Here is a 22,163-nt window from a genome sequence, read left to right as displayed (position 1 = left end):
AAACAATGGGTCGCATTTATCTGGGCGAGATGTTGACAAATTTGACCGGACAGCTTTTTAAAAATGCGCAGGCACCAAAAAGGAGACAATTTTTGTCTCCTTTTGAATGAGCTCGAGCTGAGGGGATGTGACGGAGTTGCATAATTCATTTTTGTGCTGGATTTTTTTAGCATCTGATGTTGCGGGATGTTGATGAATGAGACGTTTCATTCAAACGCTGCATTTAATTTGGTGGAGAAATAAAAAGTAAAAGGAAGAAAGAAAAAGAAATGCATCGCTTCTATCTTTCAGAGTGCTACGAGTGTTTTTTAATTTTATGCTTTGTGCACTACCAAACAAAACTATCTCATAGTCAATGCTCGTTAATTTGAATATACAAATATTTACATCCCCTGTGAAGTTACCAGCTTGTAAGTCAAAGCCTCGCGATGCTCCATAACATTTCACAGGGAGTTTAAATTTGAGTCCACTAATCACTTTTGGCTATTTTTTTTGATGGATCTCACTTTTTTGGGCTTTCATTCCAGAGCGACGCAGCTTCAGCTTCCCGTGACGGAAGTCGGACTGGATGGATCCATCGGCCTCGATTGCTGGAATTTTCTCTGCTGAGATATGTGACGGTTGCATGTGGTGACGGGAGCCCTTATGACACCAGAGAGTAATTTAACAAACGTTATTGTTTAAATCATGACTGATACGATGTTCAGGAATGCTCAACTCTTATTTGGGTTACAAGAACTTGGTCTTGCTTCAGACAGGGTCAGACCGCTCTAGAGCTCGATGTTTCATCGATTAGGAGCGAAGTCAAGAGTGAAAGTCAAACGTGGTTGTGAATGTCTTCTATTTCCAGGACCTTCAGATGTGAACGTCAAGTGTTCCGGAGTAGATTCCACTCGTACAGTAGCAGCTGAGGCTGTGTATGGGGAGGCGTTTAACGCCCAAGCTTATAATGGTCGATGAATCAATAGCAACATGTTAACCAATCAAGTGTATTGACTGGGTTATAAGTGCTAATGAAAGGCACCCAAACAAACGCTACCTCTTCTTACTCTTTTCCGCTCTCTGTTTCCCTCTCCAACTGTGGATCGCTCGTCATTCTGCGTGCCGACGTGCCTTTTAAAAAGCTGGTGTTCTTTCATTCAGTTCAATCAAAACAGAGGCTTTCATTTGCGCCGTCGGATTCTGCGATGTTTTTACGAGATGGGATGTGTGTGTTTGTGTGTGTGAGAGAGAGAGAGAGAGAGAGAGAGAGAGAGAGAGAGAGAAGGTTCAGTGAGACTGGATATAACCTGGGGCAAGGCTCGAGGCTAAATCATTCCTGGAAGAGTAGCAGGAAAGGTAGAAAGGAAGAAAAAAAACCGGTAAATGCTGACTGATGCTGTGTCTGCTGCTTCCATCTCTGCTGCTCTCCGTCTCCGTCTCTCTTCCCCTGGTCTGTGTATTTCTATAGTTACATGTCTCCCTTACACTCTCTCCCTCTTTATCCTTCCAAACTATCTGGGTAAGTATCCGTCCATTTGTCGAAGTCTTCCTGTCAGTCTGCAACTCCTCTATCTGCACGGCAGTCCCTTTTGAAACGCTTGTTTTTTTGGGGGATAAAGAAAGATATGGAACACGTTAAATATAGCAAGGCACGGGGATCATTTAAAATAACGTATGGATGTAGATAATAGATAGATAATGATGGTATTTAGCGGTAAATAAGGCACAGTTAAGATGAAAACAATAGCCTACTGGTCGCAATATTTCTTTTTTCTTGAATGGCGAAGGCATGACCCACCCCCCCCCCCCCCCCCCCCCCCCCCCACACACACACACACACACACACCCTCTGCCTCTGATTGGCTTGCCCCGATGTTCTTATCCTAACACTACCCAATCTCACATTTCATGCCAAAAACCTAACCAACCGAACCAACAAAGGCAACGAGTAATAAGAGCCGTCCTCGGAAAAGAAAAGAAAATGGCCTTCTGCTCTTCCTGATTCCCTTTGACCTTCTTTAAGAGAAGCTCAAGAACTGATCTGCTCGTGTGATTTCCTTCATTCTGTTTTCTGACTCACACACCTCCCCGTCACCGGTCTTCTAAGTGGTCCCGTCTTGGACCACAGAGAGACTTTTAACACAACATTTTGTGGCATTATTTCATTTCACGCTAACACAGCAGGTAACATTAACCAGCAGAACACTTTTAATTCTGATGACCCCTAATACAATACACTGTAAGTAATAAGCTCAATGACATTTTAATAATTTAATAATAATTGTAACAAACATCGGCGTTTTTGAGTGAATCACACCTTTGATTTCCTTCTGGGTTAGTTTTTTCCAAGATCGATTTTTTTACAGATGGAGGATTGAAGTCTAAAATCCATAATGTTTTCATAGATACTTCATTCATATGTTGACTTTACAGGTATTTTAAGCAGTAATAAAGGGAAGTAAAACTGATCTCTGGGAAGTGTACTCAAAGTACGTGCTCGAGGACAGTCTCTCCTGTTTCAAGCTAATGTCTCCTAATTCATAAAAACAAAACGGTAAAAAGCTAAATGATCTGCTAATGCAGCCAGACCAGATGCCCTAAAATGAACCCAGGGAGACATACAAGACAGTCTCTGTCTTTTTGTCTGTGTATTCCTTTCCCACGCTGCTGTTATGTCTCGAGGCCCGGCTTGTTGTGTGTACGGAGCGTTCGGTTCCGCCGGTGTGATAGCTCAGTATAAACTCCAGATAAAGAACGGTGGTGAGAAAATGAGGGACGTCAAAACACTTTGTGGGGGCCCCGGCTCGGGAGATCACAGATGTGACAAAGAGGAGAAGAGGATTCTTCAGCACTGATGTAAAATGCACAAATGCGAAGATGAGCATCAATGCAAAGTGTACGCATGAACGCTCGCACACAATTGTGCATACCGGAAACATGTACGGACAGATTGATGATCTTTGAGTGATTCCCATTGTAAGAGGGATACATACACGGTATCATCGTGATCTCATCTCTACTCGTCATGTTAACCTTTTGCCAAGTATGTCGACGCTGAAGATTTGCGCATCGTTAACATTGTGAAACGGTTGCTGTTACCGTTGTAGTCTATCTCGTGGTTAACGTGAAACCGTGTCGGTTAGGGTTAGGCAAACCTAAATACTTGGTAAGGGTTGGAAAAAAATATCATGGTTTTGGCTTAAAATAATAATAATAATAATAATAATAATAATGGAATGTACCGTAGTGTAAACTACGGACGGAACGCCGTATCGCGTATCGCTACGCCGGTCCTCTCAGTAAAAGTCCTGTTTGTTGGACCTATTCAGCTCCACGCCCTCTCGCCTAAGTCTTAAAAAGGCGCTTGTCTAAAGGTGACTACTTAACGTCATCAAGCTGAACATTTGTCCGCCTTTATCTTAAAAGCCATAAAAGTGGTGTTCGTTTGTGAAGATTATCTTGCTGAACAAAATGTGTAAGTACGAACGTGTGTTTGCAATAGAGCTTGTTTTCTGCAATAATCCAAAATCGAGGGAAGTCAAGGGAACCGGCGCGATGCTAACTTCTGGGTTGGCCAAAAAAAAACACTTCATCCCTGAAGCACTCTATGATGACGCGGATGAGTTTACGTAGTTTGTTGAAACTCCGGCGAGTCTCATTCCGACTCTAAGGGGGCCTTGTTTGTGGGCCACTGGCCAAGAGTCGGTATTCGACGCTCTTTGGACCAGGCTCGCATGTATGACATTGAATTAGTTAATATTGAACTTTTCTAGAAGATAAGTGAAGGGAAGTGAAGGCGAAATGAAGTCTGGTAAAGAATTAGGAGAGACAAGAAGGTCACTTTCTCACCTCATGGCCACTTCCACTGCCCACACATTGTCAGAGGAGCAGAGGATGTGTCGACGCTCTACTTGCCACAACCGTCCCAAAAAAAAAACTAAAAATGCAGAATCTTTGCAACGTTGACAGCACAGTTGATTACCACTCACTGAAGGTGACGATGCATCCAAACCATGTTTTAAGAGCTCCTTCATTCCCTCTGCCAGGCCTTTTCACAAAAATCCTTTCTCTCCTTTTTTCTCCAGCCCATCTCCTCATAATTAAATGGAGTAGAGCCGCTGACTAACAGGAGAGCCTGTTTTATCTGCACTCACTCATTCCACTCCTCCACTCGTGTTTGAGGGAGGGAGAGACTTGTGAGACGCTCGGTAGAATCTCAAAGAACCATTTGAGCTCGATACTGCAAAGAAGCAGCGGCAAAGAAAGAGTCCTCTTCCTCTCACCTTTTTTTTCTCCTACTTTTCCCTCCTCCCCCTTCCCTTCCTGGGCAAACCCAGGACCAAGTACCAGCAAGGGTCATATCTTTTTAATTATCTTTCCCGCCTTTGATTAATTATTCGGCGTGACAACGGCGCGTTCGTAATGCTTTTCACCTGCCGCCGCTGACTGACGGCCCCTCTGTTGAACTCAAAAGCAAACAGCTGCTGCCATGATCGCCTAGCAACCGGCCGGTGATGGATGAGTACCAGAGATGGATAGCCACAATAAATCACCGCGTCCGCCTTGGCGCTATAGAAACCTGGGCAGAGTGAGAGGGGAGGGAAGGAGGGAGCATACCAGAAGGCCCCACAATGTAACTGTTTTTATTTAAAGCGGTTATGGGGAAGGATGGAGTTTTGAGAAGGAGCCATGGAGTTTGCCGTTGCTCCCCTCTTCCTTCCCCTTTTTTTTCCTCGACTTTTACATCTCCTCTTCTTTTAGATTCATCGGTTACAAAAACAGAACCTCTCAAAAAAGGACTTCAGCGCAGCCAGATCTGTTCACTCTGGGGACGATGGTGCCCAAACTCTCATTGCAAAATGAATAAAAAAAACATACAGAAGAGCATACAAATATGCAAATTACATAAGTTGTATTTTACATTCTGAATTCTGTTATTAAATATTTAATCTGCACATAAATATATGGTAAATGACATCCTGTCTGAACAGGTATTTATCTTCCATTAATTCATTCGTCCAATAAAACTCTTGGGCTAAAGGACTACAGTCAATAGTAGCGAGAGCACTTTTTCCAAGCAATAACCACAGACCATCTTATTCACCGTCTGTCCATGCGTATTGTAACACAAAAACTCAACACGAGTTTACTACTACATGCACATGCAGAGTTGACAAGGAGTATCTGTATGAACTGGGTTGCTTGTCATGGATGAAAAAAACCAACATGGGATCTGCTATTTTACAATGATGTGTGTGCAGTGAGGCCTTCATGTTCTTCCTGCTGTATAATTATCTGCCACTGTTAGCATGCTGGCTACATGGCTGCCTCGTGTGCACTGGTAGACAGATAGTTGTAGGCATGGTGACTGTGTAGGGTCAGGGTGGCATTGCCAAAGCTGCAAATCCCCAAAATGATGATAGACAATAATCGACACAATGACAACCAATGAGCCACTGCATTATTTGTTTTGTTTTAATTTGGTTAGCACTTACAGATGGGGAGGTCACAGAAATGTTGTAGTCGATTCTAATACCAATGAAATTCCATGATAACCGCTTCGACCACACGGTCTCAAACTAAAGCAAAGTAATAAATCCCGTTACCGTTTGCATCGTTTTTGCGAATTAATTTTAAATCCCCTGATGATCTGTCCCAAGTTTCTTGCCAAACACAAAATGATATAACATAACATGTAAACACGACATTAGAATGTCATCATTTACCTTCGCCTGAATATAGCTTTAACGCATCATGTTACAACTCAATGCAACCTCTGTACGATAGATGTCAGCTCTTATTTAGCCAAACAAATACTTTTTTGTCAAAGAGCAACTTCTATTGGAAAGAACGAGGCGCCATCTTGGAACATCAACCCCCCCCCCTAACCTATGCAGACTTGAGTGGTATCACTCAAGCCACAAAGCGCTTTATACGGCGCTTTATACATATGCAGTAGTACCAACACCTGCAAACAGACTTTCACATGTTACATTAGTGGAGTTTCCCTTTAAATCGATCCATAAAGAGAATAGTTAGTTTGGACCATGTAGAAGGTTTTATCTAATTCCTTTAAGCCATCGTGAATATTATCGTGCATTGCCTCGGGAGAACGCACACAAGAGAGGTTTGTCAACATCCATCATTAACTCCGACCTTTTGACCTTTTCGGGAGCCTTCGACCTTTAATCCCTCTCTTGTGTGTTCTGTGCCGCACGATTTCGGTCACTCCTTCGCCGTTATTTGTTTTTCCCCTACCACGACTGCCCCCCCCCCCCCTCACACCCTCTCCTTCACCTGCCTTGTCCTCACACACACACACACTCACTCACACACACACACACACACACAACACTCGGAGCTGTAGCTCAGGTTACAGCTCTGTAGCGATCCAGTCTAAATAATATAGCAGTGATGAATGGCAGGGCCAGATTCATATCCATCAACGGGCTCTTTTTTTTTTTTAAAGGAGCATCCATCTTCTATAAGGCCTCCCTTTGAAATCAGGGAAAAGTGAAGAGAGAGAGAGAAAGACTGCACTGCCCGAACCCGTGGGAGAACCCGTGTGTGTGCGTGTTAGACACTGTGACTGATACACGCCTGCAAGCAACCCCCGAGACACACAAGCTAGAGAGAGAGAGAGAGAGAGAGAGAGACATACACGGATTGTTATTGACACGGCAAACACAAAACGAGTTCCTTCGCAAGGAGATTAATGGAGCCATGATTCACAATCTATACTTATTTATGATGTGAAATGTGAGTAATTGCGTGTAAAATGCCGTTCTAAAGTCGCCGTATCAATATCGCAAGCAGACACTTTTTTTTCTCCCGATGTCCCTGGAGGGGACGTGGAAAGTAGTCTGGGGCCAAAACATTCGTGAATCTAGTCCAGCCGATTTTCTCCCCCTACTACTCCCCCCAAACTTCTCACACACTCACTCACTCATTCAACACCAGTAATCCCCCCCCATCTTTCCGTCTGTTTCTCTCTAGCTCTTCGGCCCACGCTCCCGTCCTCCCTCCCCCCAGAGGGGGTGGACCTCGGAGGCACACGGAAGGACTGTCCTACACACACACACACACACACACACACACACACACACGCGCGCGCGAGGGTCCTGGCAAGGCCCCGTTTGATAAATGACACACGTCATTGTGTCAGGAGAGAAGGGTGGGTCTGTGATGTATGGCGTGGACGATGAGAGGGGGGAAATCGACTGTTTGGCAGCGAGACGGCGCTCGTCTGCTCCCCGCTCTCCCGCCCCCCCTCCCGGTTACTGGAAAACCTTCCGAAAAAAGCAACACGGCTGATGTGTTAGCGCGTTAACTCGCAAACACACATTGATTTTTGCACGTCTAGCACAAAAAAAAATAGTCGTCCTGCTTTTCTTTTGTTTTTTTTTAAGTTCCTTTTTTCTCTTTCTTCACGTGCCACCTTTTTTTTTTTTTTGGCTGAGTTACAGAGAGAGGGAGAGTTCATCGAGGAAACAGAGACGAAAATGAGAGAGAATCATCTGTTGGATCCGGGAAGGAGAGCGGCGAGGAGGGAGGGAGGGAGGGCCGCAACGATATCAATCACAGTCCCGTTTGCAACAGAGATACTAGCATTTCAAATAAAACAGCCAAACCTAGACAAATAGCCTTAACATGGGGCTGTAACCTGAGCAGCCTCCAGCAGCACCCTGAAACTCCTCATAAAGTGGAGAAACACAGGGGAGGCTTCTGCTCTGTGTTTCTCTTTCTCCCCCCTTCTTTCCTCCCCTCATCGACTATCTCTCTCCTGCCTCTTTTCTCTCTTTGTCGCTAGCAGGCGAGGTGGCTGACATCTGCAGAGTGCATTTAAAGAGGAAAAGAAATGTGTCAGAGGAGTGTGATGCACTCTTTTGCACGCATGCACACACACACACACACACATACTCGCGCGCGGGCGGGCACCCCCCCCTCGCTCGGTTTCATTAGCTCACTGGCAGGGTGGCACTTCTCAAGCTCATTACTGAGGAAGGATTTATGGCGCGGCAGCCAGTGGCGGAGAAAAGGCATCTGTCAATAATTGCAGGGAGCAGCAACTCCCATCTCCACCAGCTTTGAAATCTCATTAGGTATGCAGTTATCAGGCATAAAGATCAAAAACATTACTCAGCTCCGACAGAAACCGACCAAGAAACATTAATTAGCAACAGGCCCTCGCAGTATAAAATAAAACAGCCTTCCTCCTCACTCCTCTCATCTCTCTTTTTTTATTTTCTCAGTCGACAGTCTCTCTCTCTCTCTCTCTCTCTCTCTCTCTCTCTCTCTCACCTGCCTCCTCACGGGGGGGGGGGGGGGGGGGGGGGGGGGGGGGGGGGGGGCATTCTCTGTGCAATGACGTTGAGGGCGAGGATAATTCCCCACGTCTGAGGCTGAGCGGAACATGAAACGAGAAGGAGGAATTGGGAGGGCCGAAGGCATGTTGGTCTGTCTTTTGGCAGTGACTGAGTGGTGACCATGCAGTAGCCATGTGTGTGTGTGTGTGTGTGTGTGTGTGTGTGTGTATGTGTGTGTGTGTGTGAGGAGAGAAGAGGAAGGCGCTGTCAGCCTGAGAAGGATGTCAGCTCGGGCTGGCCCTGATTACCGGGGCCTCAGACGGGGTCCTCACTGGCTCCCCTGCCTTTCATCACAGCCACCGTCTCACACACACACACACACACACACACACACACACACACACACACACACACACACACACACACACACACACACACACACACGCGCACACACACACAAGACTGATGGCTGCCAGTCTCGCCTATAGGTTCAGCCAAAGCCTCCGTGGGAAAAGGGAAGCGAGGGGGCTCTGATTGTGCAAGCGTGCGCACGAACACACACACACACACTTTGCAACATAAAGGCGACCCCTACTGAGAGTAAGAAGAAACCCAGACCTGGAGCTGAGCCCAGATGACACTCAAAAGATGCACACACACACACACACACACACACACACACATTACATGCTGTCTCCTGAACACGACCAGGAGTAGAACGGGCTGTACATGTGATAAAAATAACCGTAAACAGGAGCCAGTTGTCTTGCTGGAGACAGCGCCGACCACTACTAACGAGTTCTTTCTCGAAAGTTTTAAAAGTGATTGAAACCGAAGGGGTCACCGATGCCAATCAGGATTTAGATCCAGTATTTGGTGACGAGTGTAACGTGGGCAGACCACCCCACTGATATTTTTTCCATAACACAGCAGGTCTGGATCTAGAGCTTCCTATAGGATCGCAGTGAATGCACATATATCTGCTTTGTGTCAGCACAGGATGTGTGTGTGTGTGTGTGTGTGTGTGCGTGCGGAGATCACTGCATTTCCTGTTTTAGCCTTTTTTTCCCAGGGTGCCTCGGTGTGGGCTCATCAGCCAAATCGGACCTCACAGCGAGGGGCTGCTGGTTGGATCAGGACCAAACAACCTTTGATCTCTATTATTACGGGCACGTTTAAAGACTTTTACATAGTTTAACGAGTTCTTGCAAACAATGGGAAATAACAAAGACTGTGAATATTATTCCAACACAAAATACGAGCATTATCAAATCAGTAGCCACTCTCATCCTGTATTCAAACAGAGACTTCCACTGCCCTGAACGTTTGCATGTTTTATATTTGATTTTCTTTTTTTTAAATACAAATATACACCCAGCCCACCTCCACACAGGGCCACTATAGGTATTTTGTTATCTCTACAATATTTATTTCTTCTTTTTTTATAATGAATATTTATATTTCCTATTCTTGTTTTTACTCTTATTTTACTTATTATTCTTTGTTGCACACTAGCCTGTTTCAGTATGCCACAGTGCATTTCAGTGCACATATTGCATGAGACGTGTGACAAATAACACCTTTTGAATTTCAATGCTTTTGCTTTGCATGCGGTATTTGCAGCTTTAATTGCGGATCAGAACACTTAACTCACAGCTGTTTTAAGATAGTTGCTCTGATTTGTTTTGCTTCATTCATAAGGACGGTATTAGGAATAATAAAAGAAACATGTCCCAAAGAGACACAGAGTATTTCTCTCTTCTTCGCTTCCTCTTGTTGTTATTGGAAATATCATAGGAAAATAAATGTGTTGTTTGATCCTCGTTGTGCAACCATCTTCAAACCTACGTTTAGTTGCATCTGATGTTTTTTTTGAATACATAACTTAAATAAATATACCGATGCAAATCCTGGAGCATCTTTCGGTGAACGTATCTGTCCTCCGCTCCGCAACCAACTCGTGCACTCTTTGCAGCCGCCCCTCTACAAACACAACCCAGTGCTCTGTTCTCACAAAAAATAATCTTTGGGGAGGAAAAGGAGAACAGAGAGGCGATGGGGAGGGAGGGAGAAGAATGGGAGGAGTGGGGGGCGGAGAAAAAAAATGAGGAAAGGATGCAGCCTTGTGAGCCAATTTAAGAAATAACTGCTGATGCATCAGCTATTGACTGTTTGAGCGCTCGTGATAACGCTCAAGGCGAAACTGGGAGCGAAATGACAGCATCAACTGCCTGCAATAAAGTGCAGTGCGCCAGACCAAGGGAGCTCTAATTGACAGCTGTCAACCTAATGGGAGCCATGACGGAAGATTCTGGGAGAGGGAGGAAAAGAAACACTGTTTATAAACCATCAGCCACTTATCCTCAAGGAAGGGAAGGGAAATGGGGGGGGGGGGTGAGGGAGCTCTGTCTCCCCTCCTTCTTCCTCTCTGTCTATGATTGTCGTTTGTCTACTTGCTCTCGTTTTCATTCGCTCATGCTTTCTCCTGCCCAAGCACATAATCTTTTTTTTTTTTTTTACAATCTCATTACCTTTCTGTCTTTCCCCCTATGATAGAATATTTAACTATGCAACAGTTCTCCCCACTTCATATCTTTTCTCCCTCTCTCGTTTCATTGTGGCAGAGCGTCGTTTGGGGCAAGAGCCCTGAAAAAAAAAAAAAAAAGCAGAGGAGGGCCAGAACGAATCACAGTGTCAGTTAGCTGCCTGGGAAAGACTCACTCTGCACACAGTAGTGCGGGGGAGCGGGGCCGACACTCAAGAGTGTTTGAATCATGGGAGGCTTTAGGCTAGTGAGGGCAGATTTGGGATTCGGGACGACTTAAAGTGGCCACGTTAGCTTGTTGTCGGTCATAGAACTGTGGTTCCTAACCGCTTTTGCGTTTGATCCTCTTCTACGAAACGATGTCTGACCCCTCATCACAGGCCGCAGGCTGTTAGTAATCAGTATTGTCTATATAATATATTTCCTGCCCTGAACAGATCACAATATGAAGTTATTCACAAGAGATATTATCAAAAACTATTTAGCTTTGTACCATATTTTTTACCCTTCTGGCGACCTCATAGAATAATCTTGCGACCACTTGTGGGGGTCTCGACTCCCAGGTTGGGAACCAATTGTATAGAAGAAACTCTGGTGAAAAATGTAAAATAATAATAATAATAATGACGAAATGTGTTTAAGATAAACTCTACAAACTATTTGAAAAATAAAAACTATTCTGGTAATTACAACTTTGACATGGCAACTCCGTTTTAAAAGATCATGGGAAGTCTGCACCACTTCAAACAAAGCCGAAAGTGATCCTGTTACAAGTTAACGTGTAAGTAAACCGAAGCAAAGAAAACTGTAATCGAAAGTCTGGTTTAACATTTAAGGCGGCAGTTATTTCTGCCTCCAGAGAAACAGTTCAATCCCATACATTTGACAACATGTCAAACTAACAGAATAAATGCTGGTAGGGTTTTGTAGCCATATACTTTTATGACACTCCATTTCAAAGAAAACTCCCCTGATGTTTGCTCTTCCTCAATCTGAAGTCAATGTGTTTTGTTACTGAGTGAGGTGGAAAGCAGCCGGAGCACAAAAAAGGACCACCGCCTTTCAGATTAATAGACAGGGAAAAAAACTGTTTAAGTGCTGTTATTCAAACATCCTCTTCATTAGAAATCGGAGTGGCTGATAAACCTCCTAACATCATGTTTCAGTGAGGGACTTTGTAGTAATTCTTCTACCATGTCGTGTTTGACATTCCCAGGCGGAAAAAGCGTTGTAATGTTGAAGAGGGATTGTTAAAATAAAAAAAGAAAGTTTGCGTCTGCTAAAAGTAGCATATAATTATAACATTTTTACCATACATTGTAGCTAATAGTGGCATGAAGCAAAGTGCTGCGTGAACGTCGTTGTTTATAAAAAAGAATGTGTCACCCTCTTAATCATCAACACAATTATCAAGAGATTTTAAACAAGGTTAATGGGCTTCATTATGTTGCCATGTTTCATTACAAATGGACTGAAGGCTCTGACACAAGGTGTCAGAATATTATTAACATTTGTCTCCAACAAACAACATCAGCTCTCACGTAACGCGTGTCCTAAAACGGACAAATGCTACGTGCCTGTGTGCCATTCACAGCTGTGTGTGTGTGTGTGTGTGTGTGCGTGGTGAGTACATGTGAGCCCCGCTCCCTCCTGTGAGTGTGTGTGTGTGTGTGTGTGTGTGTGAGTGAGTATATTTAAATGGGCCACTGCATCTCGACTTAGATCCACCGCGAGTGCGACGTTAACACACATCAAGCATGATTAATCTCTCGCTCTCATCTACAATCAATCACACACACACGCAGAGAGGCAGAGAAATCCCAGAAATCAGCTGCTTTTCCCTCCTCGGCTGCCATCTATCTCCGGTCGGACAGAACCAGATCTGTCTCGATGTTAATATTTACATAAATCATGCTTAGCCTCTTTGGACACCACGCTGATGATAGGTGTTTCTGAAAAAAAAATCAACGCTGGGGGGTTGAAAAATCCTCCCGCTCCGGGAAAGTGTCATTGAGTAGCTAATAATGACCGGTGTCAACGTCATCAATCTGCAGAAGGGGGCTCTCAGGAGAACAATACACACACACACACACACACACACACAGTGCTATGTTAACACCATGCAGCTGCGACTTACTGCCTAACATCCTTTGTTTCAAATAACCCACACAGAAACAATAGATTTGCAGTCGTGCATGTGAGGATGTAGGATTTTGGAAATGTAAAAAAAAAAAAAAAAAACAGGTTGAAAAAATACACTGGATGTGGAAGCTTCCTGTCCCGTAACAATGATCTGTTTGGTCTAGCCTGGCTTTGAAGCGCATGGACAAAAAAGCCCGCCGCTCGCCGGAGCTTTGTGCCTTTTCTTCCCCCTGATCAAATAAACACCCTTTGGTCAGAAAAAAAATGGCGTGCACACATATACGTGCGTACGTGGATGAGCCAGCGTGGGCTTTGCATAACATCTTCCACCTCAACAATCCTCGCTGCTAATTATAGGAGCGACCTGCGATGGCTTCCCACCAAACCGGTGGACGCTCACGCTCAAACTGCGCCAACGCCGTCCCAAAGCCTTCACCTGTGGTGGGGTTTAAAAAAAAATCAAAAAGGGAATCGGGGGAGGGGGGGCAAATGAGGACAGTGTAAGATCAAGTTGATTACATCCAACCATGCCGCGGACCCTAATTGGCGAGCGTGACAGTGTGCTGAGCTTGTCATCTCCAATCATTAGGCCCGTCAGGAGATCCATCAGATGCTCCGGCTAATTAGGAGAACGCTAATGAAGCTGGCAAAACAACTCCTCTTTTTAGACGGCTGAATGCGCGCCGTCGCTGGGGTTGGAAGTGTGTTTGCGTGTTTGTGTGTTTGCATGTGGAGGATTGCAGGATGGGAGAGAGGAGACAAATGTGTGGGATCACCAGACGGGAAGGATGGAGAAAGATGTGTGACGTAGAATAAACGGGTTACGTCCTCCTCGCTCGTGCACTGTACGCAAAGAGTTGGCCGTGTGTGACTCCACGTTGGAGTGCGTCTATGCGCGGTGGCCAATTAAGACCACATGAGGAGCTCCAAATGAGCAGATTCAAAAAGAGGCCACTCGGTAAGCACGCTGACCTTTAACCGGATTTACGAGTTTGTGTCGTTTTTAGCAAATTTGATGGTTGAGTGAATCAGCGAAGCCCGGCATGATCTGCCTGCCGTCTTTGACCGCAAAACCCTCGAGGACTGCTTCATTTTTCCGGGTGCAGGATAGGGAGACAGAATCAGTGACATAAAAGAGAAATAAAGCTGAAAAAAAACCCTACGGTTGTGGTGTGCTCTGCCCCCTCCCGAGTTCCTAATCAAGGCCTATCATTTGCCATCCTCCCATAACTCTTGCCATCACTCCGGCGCAATCAATTTGTCATCACTCTTTGTGTGCCATGCAGTTCTTCTCAACCTTATAACTTGCAGCTGTGAGCGAGGGAGGGAGGGAGTAGGGGATGTAGGGAGGAGGAGGAGGAGGAGGAATGAAGGGTAAAAAAACAAAACAAAAAAATAAGAAGCTGCCAATAGTCTAAAGTGAAACTCCTCCTTCGCCTGCCTTGCGTTTGTTCTCGTCCACTCATCAAAGAAATAAATGCCTAATTTTCTCTGCCGGCGCACTCCCTCGCTGTACATCAATCCATCCATCCATCCATCCGTCTGTCTGTCTGTCCACCCATTCCTTCACCCCCACCCATTGTGTCCATTAGGGCTAAAACATTTTGATCAAGTAAGGCCCTGGGCTGAGAATACATAAGACTCTCTCTCTATCCGTGTGTGTGTGTGTCCCAGCCTCTGATTGACCATTAGGGCCATTGATGAATGTGGCTGTCAGAGGGCAGACAATTAAATCAAATATGAAACAAAGTCTCTCTGACGGGCCCTTCTGATGGAGCAAAGCAGTCTTCCGCTTCACGATTAGGCTAATAGTTACATTTTTCATACCACTCTACGTGTGTGTGTGTGTGTGTGTGTGTGTGTGTGTGTGTGTGTGCGGCGTAAAGTATCGCATGCTTGTTTATATGCACTATAAAGTCATTGCAGCATGTCCTCCCAGCATGCACCGCTGCACATTTGTAATTGCGTGCGCGTGCTGGTTCGGCTGTGAGCGCATTCGATGACCAGGTTTGCTTAAGAGAGAAAAAAAAGTTGCAAAAAGAGTGTGCTAAAGGTAAAAAGGGCTTACGGTGAGATGTTAAAGGTCGTACATGAATCATTACTAATTCCCTATAATAAACAGGAATGGTAATTTAGTGTTTCAATGCCACGTTTGCTACAAGTCCAAAGCTACAGTAAAAAACTTAGGTTGGAAAATGGCAAAAATTCGAGCTTGAGCGCAAATTATTGGCGTCGTAAATGATCTGATGAGAACACCGAAACTCTCCCTCCACTTCAATGGGAAACATAAAATAAATGCCGAGAGCGGTTCATTATCCTCGTCAAGTCTTAGGAGAATGGGGGAGGGCGGGAGGGGTAGGGGTAAGAAATCAAAGCTAATAAAAGTGTGTGTGTGTGCGTGGGGGGGATAGATACAACAAAAAAACGCAATTAAATGACGTTGTTAATGGCGAGAACTTTGTGAGGGCCAGACGTGACTTCAGCAGGCCCCTCGGAGCGAGAGAGGGAGGAAGGGGGAGGCAGGAGGGAGGGAGGGGGTGATTTATTGACACTTATCGGGAATGAACAGATCAAAGCCTCGGCCAGATGACAGGCGATCAATCAGGCGTCAAATCAAAGATGGCAATTGTCCATTAAAGCTCTCTTCCAGTATGCACTCCCTCCTGCGGGGCGGTGAAATAATCTTTAGACAAGGAGAAAAGTATTTTTTCCCGGAAACTGAGAGGGGAAATTAGAGAAAGAAAACAGGCCCGGACCCTGATGAGTAAAAAACAAAGGTGGTAAACAGCTCGGGGAGAGGTTGCAGTATTAGAGTCCAAAAGTGACAAAGAACAAGAACAAAAGGTCCCTAAAGCCCAATGTTGTGAACCAGAAGACATCCCAAATTCCTGCGGCGTGACGTACAACAGCATCACCGGCAGACAGTCGAACACAGACGATATTAAGGGATGCAAATGGTTCCGTGACAGAAAGACGCTGATCACGGAAGGCAAATGTCCACTTCCTTGTAGTCTGTCGGGGATGTTTTCAGAGTTCAATCCAACTCTGAGATAATCAGAAGGCATTGGAGGCCTCGGTGACGGTCAGCTGACCCCTACAGGGCTCCACCAAGCCCCCCCCAGCCACACACACACCCCTGATTCTACAGTCAAAATGTACGTAGTGAAGGAGGCGCAGCGAAGGAGCGGAAAAGAGATAAGAGACGCTGTGAACGGCGAAAGGAGAGAGAAATGAAGAATGGAAAAGGAGGAGAATGAAAAGAAGGAGGCTTTTTCACACGCTGACACTCTTTTCTAGGACGCGTGCAAACTGCTACGCCGAGGCTGACCTGTGACCTTTCTTTTCAGAGTGCAATAAGATGACTGCTCTAACTACCGGGTGGTGTAAAAGCATCCAGACCCTCTTTTTTCTTCTGACATGGGTGATTGAAGAAATATTGAATAATTACAACAATAACAATAATTCGCAGTATTGATTAATGTTCCTTTATGAGACCGCTCTGTGTACAGAAAATCAGGAAATGGCGAAAAACACAGTTTTCCAAAGCCTCGGGTGACTGGTTTTGTCCAACCACAGCAGTTCAAAAAGCCACCCAGATTCAATTCGCAGCGACACACAGCAGAGACGAGCAGACACGAGCAGACACGAGCAGATCATAGTTGCGTTTAAGTGGCTGGAAAACTGCATGTGTTAGACATTTGACTCAAACGACGAGAGACAAATTATAATTGTTTCTGTTGATCGATTGACCAACTCGTCCTTGAAGCTCTACTGCAGACCACGAAAGGAACGACTTTGCTTACAAACACTTCAATAACAACAACAACAACAACAACAATAACAACAACAGAAAGAAAAATGTGGAGTTCTGAGTCTTTGGGATTCCAAGAATAACGGATATTTTGTAAAAACAGAGGTATGGGGTTGATTTTGATTCCACTGATTACAACAGGAGGAATTATGACAGAGGTGATGGGACATGTCTAGTATGTGAAGGCAAAACAAAAGTTATGTTGAGGGCACTGGAGCTGTGAAAAGTACCTCCAGAGTGCTAGATGTTTGCCCTGTCCTTGTTAGTTTACAGTAGCCCCCACAACAGAGGGGGTGAGGGAAATAATAGTGAAAAGTAACTGAATGAGGGGGGCAAAATAGAGAGAGGGTGAGAGAGGAAAGAGAGAAAGAGAGAGAGAGAGAGAGAGAGAGAGAGAGAGAGAGAGAGAGAGAGAGAGAGAGAGGTAAATTGCATTCAAACCAAAGCCAGCCCGTACCTGATGCGCGCCGAGGCGCCTCTTGCTTCCTCCGCGGCATGTCGGCTTCGGGGGCCCCGGCAGGGCGCTCTTCTCTGGCCCTGCTGTGTCGATGCTGCCCGGAAGGGTTCCGCGGAGCTTTGATACCCCCCCCCCCCACCCCCCCTGGATGCGCTCTCAGGGCTTCCACATAGATCGGGGTGTGGGTGTGTGTGTAAGGAGGAGGCGGGTGTGCAGTTTGATAATTTGTAATAAAGAAGAAGACGGTGATGAAAAAATGAAAATAAAAATAGAGAGACTGGTGGAAATTCAGCGCGACTCCTCCGGCTGGCTGCTCCTCTCCGTCGGTCGCGCTGTGTCGCTCTCTCTCGCCCCGCTCCACGCTCCGACTTGGATGGACGCGGTGGGAGCTTGAACAGAGGTCTGCGGGTGCTTTTCCGTAGAAAAAAAAAAAGAACACGGAGGTTTTTTTTCTTCTTTTTTTTAAAAATCACCTCGTGTCTCCGTGTGATCCCCTCTACTTGGCGTCGGAAGCTGCAACAGGCTCGAAGCTTGAAGGGGGTAGGGGGGAGAGAGGGGGGGGGGGGGGGAAAAAGCAAAACGATCGCGTCAGTCAAAAACCAGAACCAAAAAAAAAGTCCGCAAAACAAGGGGACAACAACACATCAAGAGCTGACACAACTGAAGCCCTGCGCCTCCTTCTACGGTTCAACCTCTCCGCTGCTGATCGGCGTCACGTAGCTCCCCGTCTCTCTCACCCTCTCTCTCTCTCTGCCTCTCTCTCTCTCTCTCTCTCTCTCTGTCAGTCACTGCCTCGTTCCGTCCCCGTTTACCCCCCCCCCCCCCCCCTTTCCCTGCACGAGCGGGCTAATCAGAAGCTCTGTGCTTATTCTGCTTTTGAAATGTGCGTCAGTCGTACTGCAGATGGATCTAAGGAGCGCTATACATGGGCAGACTATGGACGCATGGTAGCCCGTCACAAACGCACACATATATGTGTGTATACAGTATCATTCACAAGCACGCGGGCACGGCTGACAGCGTGATCTGAACGGACATGCATACTTACTTTACGGGCTGATCCTCCGCCGCGCTATCCATGAGGTTTTTCCGCTTTTCTTTCTTTCTTTTTTTCCCCTCCCGGCAATCACGCGCAATTCAAAGCCAAGAGGTGGCGGACCAGCCGAAACGTGCCTGAAACCATCTCATAAAAATCCAATCGGCTCTCGCAAGTCCTGTTGGTTGTTAGGAGGGGATGTAAAAAAAGAAAAATAATGAAAAAAGAAAAGCAACATGAAGCTTTTTCTTTCAGTTTGTTATTCTCAGAGAAAAGAGGAGGAGGTGACGAGCGGGTACTGGTCACCCAACACGCTGCCCTGCTTGCCTGCCTGGTGCGGAGCTACGATATTTCGTAGTTGCTTTGAAAAAACAAAAAAATCCGCTGAGGGGCAAGTCACAACGTCGGTGTGTGTGTGCGTGTGAGTGCGCGCGTGTGCGCGGCGCGTCGCTGCAACTGCGCGCGCGCGTCAGTGTGTGTGACCGAATCGATGAGATACGCGCTTGATTGGGTCTCCCTTGTTGTAATAATGTACATGAGGAGGAGGAGGAGGAGGAGGGGACGGGCTCAGGCTGCTCCCATGCATGCAGGCTGGCTGGAGCTGCACGGATCAGCCGAGCTCGAGCGCCTTTCTGACAAACACTTTGTTTGGCCGCCAATGGTACTTTTTTTCCTTCGTTTTTCTTTTTCTTTTCTTCGCGCGGCCCGATAGGAGCTATTTAAATCAGCCACGCGGCGAATCAGACGTGTCTCCCCCTACACGCTTGCCTTCCCGTGACCAGAGAGGCGCAAAACAAAGCTCACCAAAGCGCTGTCCCTTTCTATTTGGCACTGAATGGAATAAAGTAGTTTTGGCTTTTCTTCACAGGTAAGATCAGAATCCTCCAGATGTTGGTTATTCAAATATTTTCTGGAGATGCCGTTGCTCCCTTTTTCTCTCTCGCAGTGAGGAATAAAAAGTTTTTTGGATTCAACTGAGTTTGGTGAAGTGGATGAAAAAAATTATTCTCCTGTATCTTTTTCAGGCAAATCCTCGGGGTGAAGACAAAAGGGTGGACGGATTCTTGAAGAAGGGAGTTGAAGGACGAGGGAGAGCGACCCAGGGTGAGTCGCCAAAATCGTTCTGTCTGTCTCTTACCTCCCGTCTCCCTCTGCGCCAGATGTGGGGCTGCCGCCGCCTCGCCTCTCGCGCTCGCCCAATTGCCGGAGAAACGTCTCTCTTCGTCGGATCCTCAGCCTCTCTCTCTCCGCGCGCGCCGCTCCTCGGATAAACCGGGGGGGTGCTTTCTTTCCCTCCTCCGTTTACCGGGGCTCGGTTGAAGGATTTGTTGATTCGGTGACTCTCCGCCGATCCGAGGATGTTTTCGCCCTAATCTCGCCGCGACTGTGTGCGCCGCTCCACCACTGCGTGCCGTTAGATCCGCCCAAGCATCTGTCCGTCTTTCCATTGGCGCATCCATCAGTGTCACACACACACACACACACACACACACACACACACACACACACACACACACACACACACACACACACACACACACACACACAGCTGCTGTGCGCACATTCCATGCGATGCTACAATCCCCCCCCCTCCCATCACGGTGTGCACTAACACATAGCGCTCATTCACACGCGCAGACACACACACGCGCGCCGCGCTCGTCGGCGATGGAGAGCTCTCTCTCCTCTCCGTCTGATTGACACAGCCCACTTTCTTAAAAGCCCGTCGCGCGAGCGCGCTGCGCTTTTGTGCGACATTTTCTCTCCAGAATAGGAGTCCGAGTGTTGTCTTTAGTTTTAGTTGTTATTGGGGTTTTTTTACCTCTCGCGGCGCCAGCACTTTATTCTTCTTCCTAAAAATCTACAGGAACAGAGAAATAAAATAGAAAGACTTTCTCAGTATAAATCACAAGGCTCGGCTTGGTTTCGGCGCGTTACGCTCAAATGAGAAACACTTAAATTTGCTTTGAAATATAACTATGTTTTTTTAGACGAAAGCACGTGAAACGTGTCTACCTAATAACCAAGATGTTTACCTGTTAAGGTGGCCAGGCAAATGCTCATAATCTCATTACATTTGTTTACGGTATGGATTAAGTTCAATTGAAGAGGTCGCTCCCTAACGTCCATCCAACACTTATAAATAAAGTGTCTAAATGTTTATCATTTATTAAGTCTAAAAACTGTTTTTTTACAAGTCAAATGAAATATACATCTACCGTGTGTTTTTATTAATATTATTATTCATTGTAAAACAATAGGTTTGATCATAAATTGCTGTTGTCATTTGACAAATCCTGGCTGAAAGAGTACCGCGCATTGTACTCTCTAATGGGGATGTAGACATACAGACGTGACCCACTACGCCTACCTTTAGAGAGGGAGAGCGAGAGGAGGGAGAGAGATAGAAAGGCTTCGATTTATACGGATGCAAACACATGAATACCAAAACTAAAAAACAAAAAGCCTGTTATGACAAAATGAATTCTTTCTCCTCTTTAAAGTCGTATAATCCAATAATGTAAAGCATTATATACTCTGATAGACCTGGAGATTTATACCAGTCTGGAGGAGAACTGGGTTTAGATAGAACACATTATAGATTAAATAAAAAGAAACGTCACAGTTCCTGATGTGCCAGATACGTGTGCGGGGATTTTATTCAATATGCGCTTTTTTTTTTGGGGGGGGGGGGGGGGGGGGGGCATAATTAGGCTTTTAACTTGCACGGTTGGTGCTTTAGGAGTTGTATTCCTTTTTAACCATCCATGTGTGAAATACAATCACGACGCAAAACTGCTGTTGAGACTCGTGTACGAGTACGACTCGCGAAAACACCAGTGTGGATATTATATTTAACGTAATTAAAAGGCAGCAATGAGTTTCTGTCGATGCCTTAAATCAGTGTGCTTTACTTGCATGGTTATTATTTTCACATGTCCATCACCAAATCTTACGAACCCAAAACAAAGTCATAATATTCGTTTGAACGTTAACAATCATTCTGACTGAATTAAAGTCTGTTTTTCTCATTTTTTACACAACATTCGTGCAGTGTGTGTGTATGTGTCTGTGTGTGTGTGAGAGAGAGAGAGAGACTGATCATTAATCTCTGCTTCACGTCCTAAAACATTTTCATAAAACTTTCCAAAACACTTAATCTTGTAAAAGCCACGTATTGAATGCAGCATTGTGATTAAGCACTAAGAAAGCAAAAACACTAAATGTAATTCAGTGTTTCAAAGCAGATATATCGGATCATTGCTGATATTAGCCGAACCCTTCAATGTTTGGAAACTGCCTGGAACCGTCGACGTTTGTAGATTAGGAGACCTGCGGTACAATTCTGGGTGAGGTAACGTTAACTATAGACCCCACTGAATCATTCTCTCGTGGATATTTTTTTTTTTTGATTTCCTGATTATTGTGAAAGAGAACACAACTTTATGTCTCTGGCACAAATATGTATTTTACGCACGACGCAGAGGTACTTTTTATGTTTTTCTTTTTTTAAATAAACTACATGAGCGCATCACCGCCATTTAATTCGTGTCCTGTTTGTACCACAGAAGAAGAAAAAACTACTGCATTACAAAAATATTAACAATTGTTAATTCTCGTTAGGCCTATTTTATTGGATAAATAGCACACTATCACGTCGTCCTCACTGATACAAAACTCTGATTTCATTGAACTATCTCGCCTTTGCTTGCTCGCAACATTTAAGTTCCACTGATGATATGAGCAGATTTACTTCTTCCCTCTAAAAACAATGTGCTTCATATGGAAACAAAAACAATCCGCGGTGACATATTAGAGTTCACTGGAAGTATACGCGGACTCTATGAAGGAATAACCGCGTGTATGACTCATCTATGAGACTC

The 22,163-nt window shown here is 45.4% G+C and overlaps 1 protein-coding gene across 1 annotated transcript in view; it reads right to left on the bottom strand.

Moving 5' to 3' along the window:
• Positions 1–17,283, bottom strand: part of tshz3b (teashirt zinc finger homeobox 3b) — a gene marked incomplete at both ends in the record, with an annotated part of 35,606 nt that extends 18,323 nt beyond the window's left edge. The window contains one exon of the mRNA XM_079162995.1: positions 17,244–17,283. Coding sequence (XP_079019121.1) covers positions 17,244–17,283 — 40 coding nt within the window. The remainder of the gene's footprint in view (positions 1–17,243) is intronic.
• Positions 17,284–22,163: the final 4,880 nt, after the last annotated feature.

This window comes from Pholis gunnellus (assembly GCF_910591455.1).
Source record: "Pholis gunnellus genome assembly, chromosome: 1".
NCBI classification, from domain to species: Eukaryota; Metazoa; Chordata; class Actinopteri; order Perciformes; family Pholidae; genus Pholis; species Pholis gunnellus.
Note: the sequence above shows the minus strand (reverse complement) of the source record. Positions and strands in the feature narration are given on the sequence as shown.